The following is a 13,519-nucleotide window of genomic DNA, read 5'->3' as shown; positions in this document are numbered from 1 at the left end:
ACACCTGTCTCCACTCCTGCCAGCAAAGGAATATAAATATAAGTAATTCTCCTCGTTATCTGTAATTTGTTTGTTTACGTACATATCCATAGGATTTGCTCATATACCACTTACTGCTTTTTAAGTGTCTGCACACGTACAGACACACAGGTACAGTGAACGCAGCATGGCGAGTTGTATTTAAGGTGGCTATTTAAAACGCCTGTTTAAAACAACTGAGAAATTACAGACTTGTTTATAAATCAAATTACGATCATTACGACGAATACGTAACGTTTTTAAAAGTGCGCATTCGTTCATGTCTTCTAACCCACGGTTTTTTTTTTATCTCCTACGATATTTATTTTTTTATAATATCCTCAGGCATTGCATTAGACACCTAAAAATCTGGGGTCTTCATGCACGTGGTCTCACTGGTGAAGCTGCTGATACCTGACCTTAGGATTTTCTGATACACAACATGGCTTAGTCTGGTGTTGTGTGCCACAATGAATACTTTGTACCTTTGGCTCGTAGTTCACACGGTCGATCAGTGAGCATGAAACCCGTCGTGGTGTTTTAATCATGTCTGTTTACCGCTGTGTGTGTTTACTGAGCCGCACACACAGAGTCGGTGCTGTGTTCAGCTCTGTTAGACGTGTGCGTGTGTCATACAGAGCTGAGCTTCTCTCTTCATCCCTATGTAGACCTGCGTGTTCAGGCAGCTCAGGGAGGCCCCTGGACACCTCTCTGTTTGTCCCACTGGCAGTGAAAAGCGACAGCGTGGCAGATGGAGAAGTGGGAGCTGAATTAACGCGACCGCTTGACAAAGGTAAATAAATAAGTCGTATAAGTGTCGGTGCTGTTTGTAAAGGAACAGAAGTGCTATAGCAGTGTTGACTCTACTGACAGTCTGGTGGACGTGGGATTCGAACCCACAACCTTACGATTGCCAGTCGAACATCTTAAACACGGCTACAACATACTTGTATGAGTGTGAAGCATGAACATGTTTGTGGCCCTGGGGCCTGTTTCAGAAAGGAGGTTCAACCAACTCTGAGATGGGAAACAGAACAGCTGAAATGAGTTAGTTTTATCAACCCTAAATTGACTGACTCTGGGTTAAGCGCCGTGCACCACAACTATAAAAAGTCATTATCAATGGAGCGCAGATATAACGAGTCACCATGGCAACAGCGTCAGACAAAAGAAAAGTCTGCATATTTCTCACCATCAGAACTGGAAGTGCTTATGCAAGCATATGGAGAATATGAACACGTATTTTTAAAAAAAATACAACACTGCTGTATAAAACATTAGTAGATTTAACATCAAATTTTAAAAATATATATATTAAAAAAAGGTGTGTGTGTGTGTATATATATATACATATATATATACATATACATACATATATATATATATATATATATGTGTATATATATATGTGTATGTGTATATATATATATGTGTGTATATATATATATATGTGTATGTGTATATATATATATGTGTATATATATATATGTGTATATATGTGTGTGTGTATATATGTGTGTGTATATATATATATATGTGTGTATATATATATATATGTGTGTATATATATATATATGTGTGTGTATATATATGTGTGTGTATATATATATATATGTGTGTGTATATATATATATGTGTGTATATATATATGTGTGTATATATATATATATATATATATATATATATATATGTATATGTGTATATGTATATGTATGTATATATGTATATATATGTATATGTGTATATGTATATGTATGTATATATGTATATGTATGTGTATATATATGTATATGTATATATATATGTATATGTATGTGTATATATATGTATATGTATATATATATGTATATGTATATACACCTTTAAAAGGTATATTTTGTAATGTAAACTTTTCCCTCTAGTTACACACTTTGTTCAATTCAAGGATAATTCATGCAGTTGTATATTGTTTATGTGAAAGCATTAGAAGTGCAGTTTCTTGTCTCACCTTATTGTTCAAGTGGTTGATGTTGATTTGGCATTTAGAAAGTAATTAATAAGTAAATAGACCAAATTAATAAGTAGACCAATACTTTCTAGAGATAGTAATTATTACATTTAATCTAATTGGACTAGTTGAAGATGTAATTTGTAGTTAGTAGTTACGAACTATTTTAGAGTAAATTCCCAACTGTTATAATATCAGAGGTGAAACCGGAAGAACAGTGTTTTATTTTATCAGGAAACAACATAAAAATTGTTAGAAAGCGCTTAAGAGCGAGGCGCACTTTCCTGACCGCTCTACAAACAGTAGCCTTACTAATATGTTCTACATCCCAGATGTTATACACAAAACTACCGTTCGCAAAGAATCGTAAGGCAACGCAAAGCATCTGCTCGGATGTAAGAGCACGGCCGCGATGGCTGATGTTTCTGATGTAAGGATGGATGAGATTATGGATGTATCTTATTGACTGTAAAGAAAAATGCAAAGGGATATAACAAAAAATCCAGTCTGGGCCTCAAAATCCTCTCCCGATGTAAATGTAAGTCCCTACGAATTAATACAGCCTCTTCATCAACAGGATCGTCCATAACAGGACATTTTATTCCCTTTGCTGCTCTCTGTGTAACTGAAATGAATGAGGTGTTTAAACGTCACTTCCTCTTTAAAAAGGTGAGGAGACCGACAGAAACTCTGGGTTTACTGAAGAAAACCTGCTCCCGACCAGGTTAGGTTCACATAGTAAGTTACCATGGTAACTGACTCTGAGTATAAGTTACCTCTCTTTCAGAAACGGGCTAAACTTAACCTGCTTTCTCGGGTTTAACATACCTCCCTTTCTGAAACGGAAAAGCCAGAGTTTCACTCATTTCAGGGTTAACATACTCAGAGTTTTCACTTAACCCGCTTTCTGAAACAGGCCCCTGGTGTCTAAGCAGAAACTTTGTTGTCCCTTCTGCGCATGCGCAGTTCACTTCACCCCACTGTGCAGACTGTATATTTTAATGCTGGTATATCAAAATATACCAGAGGTATAAAATATGCTATATTTATGTATGTTTTCTGGTTTAAAATATTTATCCGTTCATCTCCTTTACATTTACATCAGACACTTTTATCCAGAGAGACTTAAAATATCTCATTCTTTATACAGCCAACATTGGCAGCTTGGTGGTCCTGGGATTTGAACTCATGACCTTCTGACTGGTAGCCCAACACCTTAGGCACTAGGCTAGCACCCTAGGCTTTACACTGTTATATTAACGACATAATATTAAAATTATGATTCCCAGATGTTTGTGTACTGATATGAGCATATCAGCGTTGCTGGGGTTTTTAAACAATGGTGTATTGGGAAACCTATAAAGTCATCAGCAGGACTGTGTGACAGTAAATACTAATGAATATATTATTCCGTTATAATTGTTCCCAGAGAAATGAGCTGTAGACACAAACTGTTAAGCTACAGGGTAGTAAAGTGTACACAGTGTGTGAAATTCCGACAACACATCTGTATCCTCAGTGTCTCTCATTCCTGTGCTGAACATTTTGGTTGACCTGATCGCTTTCTAGTTCAGTGTAAGTTACTGTGCTGGTGAAGCTTTTCAGATATGCCTAGCTTTGTTGTTTTTGTAACTTACAGGTGAACTTCTCAAAGTGCTGAACAGATTTTACAAAAGAAAAGAGATGCAGAAGCTTGCTTCTGATCAGGGGCTTGACGGTGAGTTTCTCTTTATTTTGCTGCATAAAAGTGAAATTGGTTGTTTAATGCATTGCCCTTGTGCTGACATTTTGACTTGTGGCAGCTCCGGGTTATCTTAATATCTGATTGTCTGGTTTAATCCCACAGTCCATAGTCCAATTTTAAAATTGTCTCTAGTGTGACAATAGATGTGTGTGTGTGTGTGTGTGTGCCTGATTATGTACTGTGATTGGTTGACACGCCATCCACGGTGTCCTCGGCCTTGTTCCCCGAGTTCTCTGAAATAGACTCCAGGTTCCAGGTTGTGACCCTGTGTAGTATATGCAGAATAGAATAATGAACGTTGCATTACTTAAGTGTCAATAAACTAGCTATCTGTATTGGTTAGGTAAACTTTTCTTTTTAAATTTAAACAGTAACCTGAAGGTTACATAACCCTGGCTTATGTGTGTCACCCAGCACATTTTGGTGAGATCACTGCTTAAAAGGCCAGATTTAATGCATTTGTGTATTGAAGCATGAAAAGCAAATGGACCCAGCTGTCTATGAACAAGCCAGGTTTCTATAAAGCTGACATGAGACATGTAGCTCCTAAACAACGAGGTCCACATGCTAGAAACTTGGCTATTAAATACTTTAAATACTTACAGCAAATCATAAAGAATAAAAGTGATCCCAATAAGCCATTTATTAAAGTTCTCCCAATGCACTTGTTTGAGTACTCACTGCGTCTAATGATTTTCCCCCCCCACTTCTAGCTCGTCTCTTCCACCAAGCCTTTATTAGTTTCAGGAAGTATATTTTGGAGATGAACGCTCTTAATGCCGACCTGCACATTATACTTAGTGACATCTGCTATGGAGCAGGTGAGTACTGAGACACGACAAGGGTTACTGTGACCTTACTAATAAGCAAAGGAAAATCAGTTGAAAAATCATGCTGCTTGCTATCTTGTGCTTTTTCCAGGACACATCGATGATATTTTCCCATATTTTATGAGACATGCCAAACAGATCTTTCCTATGCTGGACTGCATAGATGACCTGCGCAAAATTAGTGATTTGCGTGTCCCAGCGAATTGGTAAGGGAAGATTGTATTTGTAAATAATAATTGTTTTGTATAATTTTTCTAGGGGTGTTCATATCATATTAATATGCTGGTCATTTTGAATTCGTAGAGACTATTTACATCTTTATCAACTTGTCATTAATAGTTTGAAAGAAATAATTGGAGAGCTGTGACATCCTAAACTCATGTGACCTAAACAAACCCGGTGCCCAGACCTAGTCCAATTGAAGTTGATTTAGTTTAATATCTACTAATTAACAGACATATCGTCGCTGTCAGGCGGAATCCTCGTATCTCCAAAACCGTTATTTTTCAGGAAATTAAAAAAACGCCGTACCTTATCTGCAGAGCACAGGGTTTAGTCCGCGTTGCAGTGGATTGTCTTGCGCTAAATTCCTGTCCTCAGACGAGCACCAGAACTAGCGGGGGTCAAATTTTTTTTTCTTTGAGCCCAGTGTTTTGAAGACATTTACCTCAGAAGACGTGTTGATTCGTTGCGACTCTTATTAAGGAGAAATATGCAGCGAATCTCTCCTGTGGAGTGAAGAAGAGGTGGACAGTTGAAGTGTCCAATGGAGTTATGAGATTTGCGCTCAAGCTATTTTCAAGACTTTAGATTGGTTAATAACTTTTAAAAATAACAGACCCACGTTGGAGACTGACCAATAGCATCGATATGTGAAAAAATATGAAATTGACCAAATTTGGACATACGAGGTTTCCGCCCGACAGCGACGATATAATGGCTGTAATTTGTGAGTCTTTAATAACTGCTTTTTAATGAATAACTATAATAATCAGCATGAGCTTTTAATATTTAAAGCCAACCGATTTGGTTGACTCCTTCCCAGAGAATGGCCCAATTTGGTTTTGTGTATGTTGCCATAGAAACAGCAAGGTTTTAATTCCAGGGTGATTAGTGGCTCAGTTGAATGTTTGAGTTCTTTCATAATTCTGATGTGACATGAGAATGTTTTGTAGGTATCCTGAGGCCCGGGCTATTCAGCGGAAGATAATTTTCCATGCTGGTCCCACTAACAGCGGTAAGACCTACCATGCCATTCAGAGATATCTGGAGGCAAAATCTGGCATTTACTGCGGTCCTCTCAAGCTGCTGGCACATGAGATCTTTGAAAAAGGCAACAGTGCAGTAAGTTTACTGTGTTATCCTGGTTTTATATGAACAGTAACTGAAGAACTAAGCGAACAATCTGTTTGTATAACTATTGTTTTTTTGTTTGATATTACTGCCATATGACCAGTTCTGTGTTTAATTAAACTTATCATTGTGTATGTGCATGATTACAAAATGAAATGGTTCTGACTTTTCTAGGGTGTACCATGTGATCTGGTGACAGGAGAAGAGAGAACCTTTGTGGATCCAGCAGGGAAACAATCTAATCATGTAGCCTGTACCATTGAGATGTGCAGCGTTACAACTCCATGTGAGCGGTGAAATTCAAATACGGAATAATACTTGTGCTGAGTTTTGTGTTATGAAGTCATAACTGACTGTTGATTCTCTGTTTAGACGAAGTAGCGGTCATCGATGAGATTCAAATGATCAGAGATCCTTCTAGAGGATGGGCCTGGACTAGAGCTCTGCTAGGTGAGTGCAGTGTAGTGCAGTGATACAGCTGGAGTATACCGTGGTGATTAAGCTCTCTACATCTCTGGATTGTTCGTAAAATATCAGTATTTTATCATGTTGTCAATTGTATGTAAGTGTTTCTCTATAAGAAAGGAAATTTCAAGAGCTTCCTTGTTGATTTTAGTTAAATTCAGAATATATATATTTAATTATTTATTTATTTATTTATTATTATTATTATTATTATTATTATTATTATTATTAAATTCTTGTTTTAACGTGACCAGGACTGTGTGCTGAGGAGATCCATGTGTGTGGAGAACCTGCAGCCATCAGCTTCATCACTGAACTCATGTTCTCCACTGGCGAGGAGGTCGAAGTGAGTCTGTAGCTGCTTAAATTCGACTGTTGCCGAAGAGAACGTTGATGCATGTTTTTTTTTTTTTTTTTTTTTTTAAAGAAAATAAAAAGCCTTTTTTTAACCTTCAAGGTTCGTAACTATAAGCGGTTGACTCCGTTCTCTGTCTCGGACCACGCAGTGGAGAATTTAGACAACCTGAAGCCCGGTGACTGCATCGTGTGTTTCAGCAAAAATGACATCTACTCAGTGAGCAGGCAGATAGAGATCCGAGGCCAGGAATGTGCTGTTATTTACGGCAGTCTGCCACCTGGTAAGAGTCCCAAACCTTCTAAAATCCAGTAAAATTAAAGCCTTTAACTATTCTCTTATATAGTGTGTTTTTATTTACTCATGTTATATTCAGTCATTGGTCTAACAACACAAATATTTTGATTGACAGGTACCAAGCTGGCTCAAGCTAAAAAGTTCAATGACCCAGACGACGCCTGTAAGATCCTCGTAGCTACCGATGCAATTGGAATGGGTTTGAACTTGTTAGTATGTTTTCTGCCATCTTGTATGTTCCTGTTATCTTAGTGTGTCAGTATTTCATAGTATTGCCCAATATTGGTGTTCGAGTAATAAGATCATTATCGATAGCACATGAAGTGCCGTGACATCAGCAGTGAAAAAAATTGCAAGGAATTTTCTGAGAAAATGTGCGCAACAGAACATTGTTCAAATCCCAACAATGGCACGGTCATCCGTGTCCGGTTTATCCAAGAGAACAGAACCGGCTGTGTTCTGTTGGTGGGATGGTATATTCTCATCTCTGACACATCACAGTGATGCTGGCAAAACCTGGGCTTCTGTGTACTCATGTATGTCGGAAGAGGGCTGATAGCCATTTCCACCAATTGTGTTAGGACTTCACTCTCCGTAAGAGAAGAAGAAGAACGGTCATAGACGCCTTTATTAACGCCACATATTACAGCACAGTGGAACTCTTTTCTTCACATACCCCAACTGAAGAGGTTGGGGTCAGAGTGCAGGGGCAGCTATTATACAGCAACCCTGGACCAGGGAGGGTTGAGTGGCAGCTTGGCTGTGCTGGGTCTTGAACCCCGATCCTCCGATCAACGACCCAGAGCCTTAAGCAGTTGAGCCATCAGTGACGTAGCTGCTGTATGAGAGGAGAGAGCAGGGTGGTGGATAGGAATTGGCCAAGTCCAAAGTACAGAGAAAATAAGGGGAAATAAATATAAAATTAAAATCAGAAACTGCATAATGGCTAAAAATTCCAGGCAGTTCAATGATCTATTTCGATGGAATATTAATCAATTAAAAACTGGTCAAGTCAATGAGGAGAATTCAGATTTAATGTAGAATACCTATTAATATACATTTGTAAAGCAGTTTGATTATAACGGAAAATCTCCTTGCTATTTGAATCTGATATTTGCCACTGCATTTTGTGGCACAACTTATATGAGTAAATATGCAGGTTCTAGTACTGGTGAATTTGTATAATTTTCCATTTGACACCTTCACGCTTTTTTCAATACTGCTAGTTCATGCAACTCGGGCTATTGTTTTGTTAGAATGTAAGTTTCATATAGAAAACTCATCAGGATTCTGTCCTCACCAGGAGCATCAGGAGAATCATATTTAACTCCCTGGTGAAGCCCAGCGTGAACGAGAAAGGCGAGAAAGAGATGGACACCATTTCCACCTCTCAGGCTCTGCAAATCGCAGGCCGAGCAGGTCGCTTCAGTTCCATGTTTAAAGAAGGAGAGGTGACCACCATGCATCGTGATGATCTGCCTGTGCTGAAGGAGATTCTGAGCCGAACTGTTGACCCTGTGGAGGTGAGAGACGCTTATGAAATATCAGTTTGTTTTCGGTTCCTCTATCTAAGGCATGGAACGTAAAACTTAGAGCATGCATTGCAAGTGAATGGATTGTATTTATTTCCAAGTCAGTCATGTATCATGAGAACTGCATCGGAGCGCCTGCAACTGACATAAACATGAGACGTGTTCTTCTAGAAAAGCATTATTTGCTTTATGCAGACAATCAGAGTTATGAGAGAGAGAAGAATGGTATTCTGATATTCCTTTTTCTCTGTGTATATTTCAGACTGCAGGTCTGCACCCCACTGCAGAACAGATAGAGATGTTTGCTTATCACCTTCCTGATGCGACACTCTCCAATCTCATTGTGAGTGTTTACAATTTCAAGAACTGATGCATCATTTGTATGGGGTCAGAATTGTTTCGTTATTCTGAATAAATATACTATGATCCACAAATATATATAAAGAGTTTCACAAATATATTTTAAATCAACAAATGCACAATAAGCAAACCGTAAATATGTTACACATTTTACAAAAAAAAATGAAATTCACAAATAAATAAAATGGGGTTTGCAAATAAAAAAAATATATATTTATAAATATATATTTAATTGTATTTATTTGTGAATGGCTTCCTGCTCATTTGTGAATCACTGCACGCATTTGTGGATTGCGTTCTGTGCATTTGTGGATTTGAAACATTTCTAACGTCAAGACGTGCACAAGAATCCACAAATAGGTGGACTCCGCCCACCGTCTACTCCAGCCAATCGGACAACGGTCTCGTGGCGCTGACCAATCGTGGCACGGTCTACCTCCAACCAATCACGTTCTGATTTACTCTCAATCTCATGACTCGAAATCATGACATTATCTACTGTATGTGAAATACTAAAAATAAAAATAAAAAGCCCAGAAACAGAGATGAACCTTTTCAGACAAATATTGTAAACTCCTGATAGAGATAACATGCATGGTATCCTTACTAATCGGTCAAGTGCAGGTCATTTAGAAACAGAAGTTTCATGTGAAATAGCATTCAGTAAACACTGTACACCTGTAAACATCAGTAAACACTGTACACCTGTAAACATCAGTAAACACTGTACACCTGTAAACATCAGTAAACACTGTACACCTGTAAACATTGCTCACATTTTGCTGATTGAAAATGTACTGTGTGACTTTATTAAAGTAAAAGCTAAAGGAAGCAGGATGCATTATGCTTACAATAACTCTTAGGTTTCATCATTCAAGGTATCATAATTCCTCTATACAGCTTGTATACATTAGAATAAAATGTCATTTCTTCACGACCATAATGCTTTATATACTGTAACGTAGAACGATGGCACGCAGGGTTAAGTCATGTACGTGCAAGTGAAAGCATCAGTATGAGAAAAATGCAAAGTAAAAAAAAATCATGAGACTGTAAATACATGTGAAAGGGCACACAAAATAGAACAAGAGAATTGTACTGGATGAAAAAAACGAGTGCAAACTAGACACTGCATTGAAGAACAACCTCCAGAGCGAGTAAATCAGAACGTGATTGGTTGGAGGTAGACCGTGCCACGATTGGTCAGCGCCACGAGACCGTTGTCCGATTGGCTGGAGTAGACGGTGGGCGGAGTCCACCTATTTGTGGATTCTTGTGCACGTCTTGACGTTAGAAATGTTTCAAATCCACAAATGCACAGAACATGATTCACAAATGAGCAGGAAGCCATTCACAAATAAATACAATTAAATATATATTTATAAATATTTTTTTTATTTGCAAATCCCGTTTTATTTATTTGTGAATTTCATTTCTTTTTGTAAAATGTGTAACATATTTACGGTTTGCTTATTGTGCATTTGTTGATTTAAAAACAATTTGTGAAACTCTTTATATTTATTTGTGGATCATAGTATATTTATTCAGAATAACGAAACAATTCTGACCTCATACATTTATTCTAGGCAAAGCCCTTACTAATTGTGTGTGTGTGTGTGTGTGTGTGTGTGTGTACATGTACAGGATATATTTGTCAGCCTCTCACAAGTAGATGGCCTTTATTTTGTCTGCAACATCGATGACTTTAAGTTCCTGGCTGACATGATCCAGCACATTCCTCTAAACCTGCGCTCTCGCTACGTCTTCTGTACAGCACCCATCAACAGGAAACAGCCGTTTGTTTGCACATCTTTCCTGAAGGTACTGAAGAAGAACTCCTGATATAAAGATCTGCCTCGTGTAGTGCTGTTTGTTTGCTTTGCGTGATCAGCCTGCCTGTTCATATACCTTGTCTCCCGCAGCAGCCATTCCTTTGGGGTCTCGTTTATAGTATTTCAAGAAGTGGCCGTTATGCTTTATGTATTTTGCTAGGGCATGCTATGAGAATCCCCTGACGCTGTGTGTGTTTGTCTGTAGTTTGCTAGGCAGTTCAGCAGAGACGAGCCGTTGACTTTTGCCTGGGTGTGTCGACACATCAACTGGCCACTGGTCCCTCCCAAAAATATCAAGGACCTTGTTCACCTGGAGGCTGTGCACGATGTGCTGGACCTCTACCTTTGGCTCAGGTAATGTTAGATACCTGTTAGATACCTGTGCAGATCTTCTCCTTGTTTATATTTTCAGAAATTACATGCAGGCATTTTCAAAGTGTAGATGGGTTTTATTGGAGGTTCATCCAAAAACCATTATTAACCAATACGTGGGTGCCCAGGGTCATTTACTGTCTACAGGAAGTTACGCTCCCTGCTGGTCTTATGAATGTGATAGGAATTCTTTTGTTCTTTTGAGTTTTGCTTAGTGTTCAGAAGAGGCAGTATACAATACATGATATACATAATATACTGCTCCTGAAGCCAACATTCCAGCGTTATGACCAAACTAAAGAGAGCTTGTATATACAAGTAACCTTCATTACTCAAGTATTTCTACCTCTATGTTAGCATCCACATATCAATCTTTGTGTTTGACATATTTCCTTAGAAAACACTTTACTTTCCCTACCACTCAGTACATATGCTCTTTGTTATTCTTAAGGCATTTGTTTTAGCTTACTGACACTAGACTAGTCTACTCATGTGAGCAGGGAATAAGACAGGCTAATGTATGAATCACAGATAAAAATTCAATACAAAGATATCTTGAGGGAATTAATATCATTATTGTACAAAAACAAACAAAAAACTGACATGGATGGGCTGCATCTTGCAGACTTGGTCAGACAAGATGCTTATACTCTTTATCTCGTTAGTGCCATTTTTTTCTTTCATTGGTGGACACCAAAGTCAATTATGTTATGCTACTCACCATTAACCACTACAGACCTTGGTTATGTTGACAGTCATAAAAGTTAATCTTGTTTAAAATGGTAGTGGGACGTTTGAGGAATGAATATGAAAAGACTTGACTAAATACAGTTTTAGAAAGAAATTATTTATAATCACACTCTCTGGTGTCACCCAGTTGAGGACAGATTCCCTTTTGAGTCTTGTCCTTTTCGAGGTTTCTTCCTCATTTCGTCTCGGGGAGTAATGCGGCTTTATGTCCAAATCAATTGACAAAGTCCAAAGTAATACACAAATAAAACTGAATAGAATTGAATTAAAACATGGACTTGCACTGGATTCCTGTATTCAAAAATCTGCTTCTGTTACCCAGTATATTCTCCAAGAACAGCAAATTTCTGAAAACCCCCCTTCAGACTGCTCATTTCCCCTCTGAATTGTCCTTCTAGTTATCGCTTCATGGACATGTTCCCTGATGCCAGCCTCGTCCGTGAGATCCAGCAGGAACTGGACAGCATCATTCAGGTCGGAGTGAGAAACATTACACGGCTCATCCGTGCCACAGAGGGGCAAGGCGCCAGTGCAGGTTCTGCGGCTGAATCAAAAACCTCCCCGCTCCCAGGGCTAAGACTGAGAAAAGCTCGAGGGTCCAAATCCCAAGTTCATATTAAACAGGACGTGATGGGTACGGATAATTCGCTCAGCACACGTCTGGTACAGGAGGGTCTGCTCACGCCAGAGCTTCTGCAGCAGCTGCAGAGAGAGTGGACAAAAGATCAGAAAACCAGTGGACCTACAGGGACTAACAACAAAAATAAGAAAAAGAAATGAGCATTTGGCATAAGGCTCACTTTTTTAACGTTTACATCGGGACTTATTTAACAAACAGTAATAGTTTATCAGTTATATGTAGATCTGTGTGACTGACTGAAGACTAAGCTTCAGGTTATGATTCATATGTGAAAGACTATGCAAGTGTGAACGTAGCATTGCTACTAGGTTCAAAATAAAACACACTAATATTTTTCATGGGCTTCAGCTTCCTCCTTGTGACAAAAAAAAATAAATGTAACTCCTCCCCATGATTTTTTATTAATAATTGTGTGTGTGTGTGTGTATGTATGTATGTATGTATATGTGTATATTTTATATATATATATATATATATTTTTTTTTTTTTCACAGTGAGATTTTACTTGTATTGATATAATCAAAAGAGGACTAGAGACATTTCACCCTCAATAATATGTTATTGAACATAACATTGAATTTATATTTGTAACTGAAATATGAAGCACTTTTTTTCTGCAGGACTGCAGCCAAATGTTATTCAACATTATTCAATGTTGGTCTCGTATCTTTCTGTAAAATCTTTCTACTCAAGATTCCTGGCTGGTTATTTGATGCTCTTCCTAAATTCTTTCGCTAGTCTTATGAGAGTTCGCTAGTTCTTTGGAAACTAGAAACAGAAACCTTTTTTCCTTTTTGCACAGATGTTGGGTCAAAAAGGGCAATTTTGACATCTTGGCGATCAAAAATTTATGGTTATGCGGCTCATGACAAATCTTACATCAATCTTATGATGTTTTCTTATAACATACAACAAAAAAATACTTGATGCCTGAGTTACTAATATAAATTCTATATATAGGTGGAACACATTTGCATCTGAGGT

The 13,519-nt window shown here is 38.0% G+C and overlaps 1 protein-coding gene across 1 annotated transcript; it reads left to right on the top strand.

The window, feature by feature from the left end:
- The first annotated feature begins 398 nt into the window (after positions 1–398).
- On the top strand, positions 399–12,871 carry supv3l1 (SUV3-like helicase). The gene is made up of 15 exons (XM_060872876.1): positions 399–811; positions 3,645–3,722; positions 4,463–4,570; positions 4,671–4,785; positions 5,755–5,923; positions 6,107–6,218; positions 6,305–6,382; positions 6,652–6,743; positions 6,855–7,035; positions 7,165–7,258; positions 8,353–8,572; positions 8,844–8,924; positions 10,586–10,762; positions 10,979–11,127; positions 12,294–12,871. The coding sequence occupies exons 1-15, from the start codon at positions 565–567 to the stop codon at positions 12,673–12,675; spliced, it is 2,283 nt and encodes a 760-aa protein (XP_060728859.1). The 5' UTR covers positions 399–564; the 3' UTR covers positions 12,676–12,871.
- Positions 12,872–13,519: the final 648 nt, after the last annotated feature.

The sequence above is a fragment of the Tachysurus vachellii genome, chromosome 6 (assembly GCF_030014155.1).
Source record: "Tachysurus vachellii isolate PV-2020 chromosome 6, HZAU_Pvac_v1, whole genome shotgun sequence".
Lineage (NCBI taxonomy): Eukaryota > Metazoa > Chordata > Actinopteri > Siluriformes > Bagridae > Tachysurus > Tachysurus vachellii.
Note: the sequence above shows the minus strand (reverse complement) of the source record. Positions and strands in the feature narration are given on the sequence as shown.

Coding starts and splice junctions, on each gene's coding strand:
- supv3l1 (XM_060872876.1), top strand. CDS start 565: ATGTCTGTTTACCGCTGTGTGTGTTTACTGAGCCGCACACACAGAGTC. Junction 812..3,644: donor AACGCGACCGCTTGACAAAG/GTAAATAAATAA, acceptor TGTAACTTACAG/GTGAACTTCTCAAAGTGCTG. Junction 4,786..5,754: donor TTGCGTGTCCCAGCGAATTG/GTAAGGGAAGAT, acceptor AATGTTTTGTAG/GTATCCTGAGGCCCGGGCTA.